This window comes from Bombina bombina, chromosome 6 (genome assembly GCF_027579735.1).
Source record: "Bombina bombina isolate aBomBom1 chromosome 6, aBomBom1.pri, whole genome shotgun sequence".
In the NCBI taxonomy this organism is placed as follows: Eukaryota; Metazoa; Chordata; class Amphibia; order Anura; family Bombinatoridae; genus Bombina; species Bombina bombina.
The window spans coordinates 564,394,420-564,402,745 of NC_069504.1; the positions used below are offsets into that span (position 1 = coordinate 564,394,420).

Sequence of the window (8,326 nt, forward strand, 5' to 3'; positions counted from 1 at the left end):
CCCTCTGACATTCACTGCACGCTGAGAGGAAAACCGGGCTCCAACCTGTTGCAGAGCGCATATCAACGTAGAATCTAGCACAAACTTACTTCACCACCTCCACAGGAGGCAAAGTTTGTAAAACTGATTTGTGGGTGTGGTGAGGGGTGTATTTATAGGCATTTTGAGGTTTGGGAAACTTTGCCCCTCCTGGTAGAAATGTATATCCCATACGTTACTAGCTCATGGACTCTTGCTAATTACATGAAAGAAAGTATATTAATATAACCGTGTTGTTTATGCAAAACTGGGGAATGGGTCATAAAGGGATTAGCTTTCTTTTAAATAACAATAATTCTGGAGTAGAGTGTCCCTTTAACAACACTTATGCAAACTATCTACAAAATATAATTTTAATTTCAAATCTATAAATGATTCACACACTCATATTTAAAGTATGGAAAAGTTGCTTTTATGTGCTCTAAAAATTTAAAATCAAGAACTGATCAAACTAATCTGAAAGTTGGAAGAAAATTCATCCTATTTATTAAATAAATAGATACATAGGGGAATTGAGCTATACAAAGATTTCCTGGTGACTGAAAAACAAACACAAAAACATTATTTGTTACCATTTCCATTTGGCGCATTATTATTATTATTAAGAAAGAGAAAAGGCAATGGTTTAGCTAAACTTTTAATGAAAATCTTCATAGAAAATATTTCATATCCTTTTACATTTTAAAACACAACAGTATGTACATGTTTAAAGATAAGAAATGCAGGCAGATATGAATTGAATCCATGCACATATATTTAAGTGTTTTATCACATTCATTTACATTAACTAACATCTACAACAATCATGCCAAGTTATGGCATCCATATTTTTTCAAATATTTTTTCCCATTACATTTTAACTCTGTGACCACCAGAAAGGACTGCAATATATTGTGTGGTAATATATTGCAGTATTCTCCAGAGGTGAAGGCAAAAACCTAGAACACACAATATAAATGTGTGTGTGTGTGTGTGTATATATATATATATATATATATATATATATATATATATATATATATATATATATATATACACATACATATATACAGACACACAATATAAATGTGTGTGTATATATATATATATATATATATATATATTTATACATATATACATACACACATTTATATATATATACACACATATACACACACATATACATACACATATATAAACTTATTTTGTAATTAGGAACTATCTAGCTTTTTTTTCATATGGTAACATTATATTAAAAGAACATTTAATTTATTTCACAGTAAGTAATTGGGATAAACATTTAATTTTTGTTCATTATGTTATATTTTTAAAAGCCTAATCTATTGCTGAAGCATTTCTTTTATGGGAAAGGTGACTTATTTAACATGCATTAAGGAATATGCACATTAGTATAAAATAGAAAACCAAGACAGTAAGTCTAGGTAAACATACAAGGGGTTAAATATCCAGATTTTACAACACAATTCATTAAAAGTTTAGATGTCTTAACATTTTTAATGCTTTTCCAATGATAAGCTCATAAAATTCACTAAATTTAGAGACCCTTTTAAGTAGAACTCTTCCAGATTTTATAAGCTATATTTCATGTAAGCATTTGAAAAATGAAACATCTGCTCAATGTATCTAGTGTCTGTTTTATTAAAACTATGAAGCAAGTAATGAAAGTTTTAATGTCGTTAAGGAGGCCAAGGCTGGAATTATGACATCTGAACTAATCAAAAACATTTTTTATGATATTATAATATAAAAAAATAAATAAAATACCACTAAAAAAAAAAATTTGTTTCTGTTACAATAAAAATTGCTATGGAGTATAATGAATATAAAGAATTAGGTCTTGCAACATTAAATTATTGGAGTCACAAATAATAATTAAAAGGATTTGTAGAATAAAAGGAGTCTGGAATTTTCGAATAATATCTTGCTTACAACTGAGTAATTATACACATCTAGGATACAAGGCTAGTATAAAATAATGTGACAGTAGATAAATTCTAAATAGCAGGTAACTTTCACTCTGCACTGCTTAGACAAACTTCATTGCATGCCAAAGTAGCCAATGTTATTTATTTAAACAGCCTTCCTAGAATATTTTGTAGATTTAAAAGCCCACTTTAAAAAGATCTCAGAATCTCAGCTGTTAAAACAGAATCATCTTAAATATACAAGGAGTATTGCTTTAATTCCTGAGTGCTGGTCCAGATACAGAATTTTAAGAGTCAATTAAGGACCAGACTTACTAAAAAGATACTAAACGGAAGTATTCCTTAAAATCCATTGGACAAGAACTAAGGCAGGCAAAACCTTAGCACTCTAGTGAATAAAATATAATTTTTAAAGTTGGTTTGTCTTATAAGATGCCCGTTTTCTTAAGAATTCTTCTGGGGAATCTTTATGGTCACTGTTTTTGCTTCTGTGTACTCTCTCAATCCATACTCTCCCCTATAAAAACAAAAAATACAAATGTATAAAACAAAGTGAATGATTACAATTTAAAATGCTGATTATATAAATCACATAAGAGTTATTCTCTCCACATTGACACAAAGAAGTTACTCATTAATTAATATGGTGGTTTCATGAAGCCAATATTTCCAACCCCCTTTTTTTAACAGATGAATACATAAAAAAATCTCATCTCTTTAACCAATCTCTTACCGCTGGCACATTTCCGGATACATTCAAGCATGCGTCAATCACACCAATTCTAAAAAAGCCCTCTCTTGACTCCTCCACCCCCTCTAACCATCGACCGGTCTCCTTACTTTCCTTTGCTTCAAAATTATTGGAATGACTGGTCTACAATCGGATTACTCAATTTCTCACAACTAGCTCCTTACTTGATCCACTACAATATGATTTTCGCCCTAAACACTCAACAGAAACTGCTCTTGCTAAAGTAACAAATGACCTGGTATCAGCTAAAGCAAAAGGCCACTACTCCTTACTAATTCTTCTAGACCTATTCGCTGCTTTTGACACAGTCGACCATCCTCTCCTCCTAAAAATACTACATTCATTTAGCATCCGAGACACAGCCCTCTCCTGGTTTGCCTCATATCTCTCAAACCGCTCTTTTTTAGTTTCCTTTAACAACATATCTTGCAATCCTATGCCTCTCTCAGTTGGAGTACCGCAAGGCTGTGTCTTGGGTCCCTTGCTTTTCTCTTTCTATACATCCTCCCTTGGAAAACTTATAGTCTCCTTTGGATTCCAGTACCACTTATATGCTGATGATACCCAAATCTAGCTTTCCTCTCCTGATATCTCTCCCGCTTTACTAAACCAGATTTCTAACTGCCTCTCTGCAATTTACTCTTGGATGTCTTCACACTACCTCCAACTCAATCTGTCCAAAAAAGAGCTGCTTATTATTCCGCCCTCTTCGAGACATCCAACACCTGACTTTTCTCTGACAGTTGGAGACTCTATTCTCAACACCTCACCTCAGGTCCGCTGTCTTGGGGTCACACTAGACTCAGAGCTACCATTCAACCCACATATACAAGCGCTTACCAAATCCTGCCATTTACACCTATGCAACATTTCCAGAATTCGTCCCTTCCTTACTCAAAAAATGACAAAAATACTTATTCATTGCCTCATTTTGTCACGCATTGATTATTGCAACCTACTCCTAAATGGCCTTCCAAAACGCTGCTTCTCCTCCCTCCAATCTATTATGAATGCTTCTGCTAGACTTATCCACCTAAGTCGCCAATATACATCAGCGGCTCCGCTCTGCCAGTCTCTACACTGGCTGGCCATACACTCCAGAATACAGTTTAACGTATTAACCCTAACTTACAAAGCACTAAAGAGTCTAACTCCCAACTATATTTCCTCTCTCATCGTGAAATAGTCCCCATCCCGTCCTCTTGGATCAACCTCTGACCTACGTCTCTCCACTCCCGTTATCTCTACGTCCCACTCCCGTTATCTCTCCGTCCCACTCCCGCCTCCAAGACTTCGCACATGCTGCTCCTGTCCTCTGGAACTCTCAACCATGCTCCATTAGACTGTCTCCAACCTTGTATAGCTTCAGACGTTCTTTGAAAACTCACCTATTCAGAGAGACTTACCATCTCTCCTTCATCCCTAATCCGAACCAAACTAATACATGAACTGCCTGACTCACTGCTGCAACTACAACCGATGTGACAAGCTACCCCAACCTTATGTCTCTGCACCCTAAACCTGTAGACTAAGTTATCCGGAGCAGGGCCCTCTTCCTCCTGTACTAGATTTGTTTAGTTTTATGTTTTGTATTTTTAGCAAAAATGACATAGTATACCCCTATCACTGTACCCAGCGTACCAATTGATAATAATAATAATAAATAGTTAAAACCTATGATATAATAGGATTCTATTAAAGGGATATGAAATCTAAATTTTTTATTTTATGATTAAGATGGATCACTGGTTTTCGAGTCATGGGGCCTCCCCAACAGGCCAGATTTTCAGGATTATCTTGGGTGAGAGCAGGTTAATAACTTATTTACTAATCAATTATTTCACTTGTGCTCCAGTTCACAAATCCCCAAAATGTGGCCTGATAGGGAGGCCTGAGGGCAGGTTAGAAAACCAGTGAGATAGAACACGCATTTTTAAACAACTTTCTAATGTACTTCTATTATCAATTTTTCTTCGTTCTTTTGTTGAAAAGCAGAGATGGAAACTTAAGAGTCGGCCCATTTCTCAAGCACTATATGGCAGCAGTTTTGCAAGAATTATCAATATGCAAGAACACTAGATGGCAGCACTATTTCCTGCCATGTATTGCTCCAGATGCCTACCTAGGTATCTCTTCAACACAGAATACCATGGGAATGAAGCAAACTTGATAATAGAAGTAAATTGGAAACTATTTTAAAATGGTGTGTGCTCTGTCTGAATCACAAAATATTTTTTTGGGTATCATATCCCATTAATTAGCAATTATTATTGTCTAGTTTTAAAAACTGTATACAGAACTTTTTTTTTTTTTTACATCATATTATACTGTAGTTTTTTTGTTTTTTTTTTCGTTTGGTCTTTATTTTATTTTACTATTTTTAAATTGTATTAGAAAACCAAGTAGTACCACTTTGGCAATACTGAATGATGTCCATTACATAAGCTAATAAGAATAATGAAATGTCAGACTTCAAAGTAAAAACAAATAACAGTGAAATATTTGTGTTCTCACTAATAGATATCTATGACAAATTCTGCACCCCAAAGAAGAAGAATACTAACAGATAACAATGTGAATTTACACCTCCTGGGGAGGCCATTTATTTTCTGAATTTAAATTATGATTGGACTTTCTTTTGCTAATGCATTTACACACTTAGGGACAATGAACCCAATTTTTTTCTTTTGTGATTCAGATAGAGCCTGAAATTTTAAGCAACTTTCTAATTTACTCCTATTATCAATTTTTCTTTGTTCTCTTGCTATCTTTATTTTAAAAGCAGGATGTAAATCTTAGCAGCCAGCCCATTTTAGGTTCAGCACCATGGATAGTGCTTGCTTATTGGAGGCTTACATCTACCCACCAATAAGCAAGCATAACCCAGGTTCTCAACAACAAATGGGCCGGCTCCTATGCATCACATTCCTGCTTTTTAAATAAAGATAGCAAGAGAACGAAGAAAAAAATGATAAAAGGAGTAAATTAGAAAGTTGCTTAATATGTTATGCTCTATCTGAATCATGAAAGAAAAAAATGGGGTTCAGTGTCCCTTTAAAGGTTTGTAAAGATCATCACTTCTGTGATAAATATGAAAATATTTTCAGCACACAAAAACAGTTATTCATACCCACACATTGCCTATTTTATTATATCATTAGACATGAAATAATTTAACACTTTTGCACAGTTTTACTGTATTTATGGACATTTAATTCTCTCTTTGAAAAACTTGAAGATAATTAGTACTTTTGTCTGCAGTTGTGTCTAAACTTTTTCAATAGAATAATATTATAAAATAGTCTGTTTTAGATCTAAAATAAAAAAATAAAATAAAAATAAAAACAGACAGACAATGGTACTAAACAGATTTGTTTCAAAGTTTATGGTTTGTTCTGAGTGTTAATCCAGGTTGAAATTAATTGTCACAATTTCATGTACATAAGTAACCTAGTGTGAATTAATTTATTTCCAATGTTCATGCACAAAAAAACATTTCATTTATTTGAATATGTGATTTTTTAAAATAAAGAATTTCTTACATTTCTCTTCCATTGCCAGACATTTTGTATCCTCCAAATGGGCTTTGAGCATTTAGGGCATTGTAACAGTTTATCCTGTAACAGAGATATAATTAGTTTTAAAATAAAAAATAAAAAAATAAAGTTATATATGATATGTGGATTGATTTATTACCATTAACAGAGACAAAAAGGAAAACAAACTAAGCAGAGAAACAATGTTGCCATTCCAATCTATCATGAATTCTTGTAGAACGTTCTGACAGTACTATTGTAAATGCAGACATGAAAATGTAAACCATTTGAAAAAGCAAGCATGGAATAATGCTGCAGCTACGTAACCGCCGTTATTAAAGAGTTATTAAAGGGATAGAAGGCCCAGAATTGAAATGTGCACGAGTGCATTTAAAACTAAAAAAATCAAAGCATTTTTGCAATATACTTTCATTACCACAAATGCTTCAACAAAAGGTATTACTGTTTTTCTGTGGCATACGCAGATATCCTGTGAGGGCCTGTGCACTAGTATTTAAGATCAGAGAGCTGGCGATGGTGTGTACTACTTCTGTGAAGACATCATTTGTGTCTTAGAAGCCACCACTGACTCTTTGAATACTGGTGCATGTGCCCTAACAGGATATGTGCGTATGCCACAGAAAAACAGTAAACTTTAACGAGAAGCATTTTTTCTAATAGAAGTATACTGCAAAAATGCTGCTATTTCACATTGAAATGCGCCCGTGCACATTTCAGTTTTGGACCTTTCTATCCCTTTAACAAGAGACTGGTGCTTTAACACATGAATGCGTCAGCAAGGAGTCCAGATACTGAATGAGGTAGAAACTATTAATGTATCAAGCGGTTGTTCCGCAGCTGCTCTTCATTGGCTGACTGACCCTGCTTGAGGGATGCAAGGCTTGATGCTCCCAAGCGTTACTTTACACTTTGCAGTAATCTTGAGTTACTAATGCAAATTGACTTGTAATTTTCTGCATTAGATTATCCCTTTTCTATAAGTAAGAAAAAAAAACACTTTTTTTTTTTTTATCAGCGATATGTTAGTGCTTCCACTATAGCTTATTTTGTAGACTTCATATCCTATAAGGTGCTGGGATTAAAGTAAGGCTTCAAACACACAATATCGTGTTCATTCTAAAATGTTATTTATTTTTTATTCATACATTTTAGAACAACCTTTAGTCCAATTAGGAACATACTTTTTTTTCTCTCCAGCACAATACCATCAAAACTGCATAACACTAATTAAATGTGTGCAGGAACTGTAAAGAAAAAAAAAATCTAGATTGCTTTAAATAGGTCCCCAAGGCAGAAGTTTCATAACTAACGCTGCACCCTCATAATGTAAAATGTGATGTAATATGCTTTTTTAATTATACACCGTTGCAAATAAAAGTATGTTCACGAACCAAGATCATTTAGTATAGATTTGCATGCACAAGAAAAGCCCCAAGGCAGCACATAGCAGCATTGTATAGCTAGTTCACAATAGCGTTTTAAGGGAAGGAATGTATGCTATTAATGGTCGCTATGTTACAGGAAGTAAAAAAAACAAAACAAAACAAAAAAACACAATTTTAAATGTAGCACAGATATATATATATATATATTGTATAGTTTAAATTACCAGTGGAGCTTAAAAGGGATAATCTAGTCACAATTAAACTTTCATGATTTAAGTAGAGCATGAAATGTCAAGCAACTTTCTAATTTACTGCTATTATCTATTTTTCTTCATTCTCTTGGTATCATTATTTGAAAAAGCAAGAATATAAGCTTTGGAGCCGGCTCATTTTTGGTTCAAAACCTGGGTAGCGCTTGCCGATTGGTGTCTACATGTAGCCACCAATCAGCAGGTGATTTTTCAAATAAAGATACCAAAGGAAGATTGATAATGGGAGTAAATTAGAAAGTTGCTTAAAATTGCCGGCTCTATCTGAATCATGAAAGTTTAATTTTGACTAGACTATCCCTTTAACTACAGCAAAACACAGTCCTGGAATAGATCTTTTAGCGACCCAATTACTTTTGATTGTAAGAAACTAGAATTTCCTTCTACTTTAAGTAAAGCA

At 33.7% G+C, this 8,326-nt stretch overlaps 1 protein-coding gene across 1 annotated transcript in view; it reads right to left on the reverse strand.

Annotated features, from left to right (window-relative positions):
* Positions 1 to 663: 663 nt before the first annotated feature.
* Positions 664 to 8,326, reverse strand: part of ALDH1A2 (aldehyde dehydrogenase 1 family member A2) — a 104,797-nt gene continuing 97,134 nt past the window's right edge. The window contains 2 exon segments of the mRNA XM_053717523.1: positions 664 to 2,481; positions 6,258 to 6,332. Of these exon segments, the coding sequence (XP_053573498.1) occupies positions 2,409 to 2,481; positions 6,258 to 6,332 (148 nt within the window). The 3' untranslated portion in view covers positions 664 to 2,408.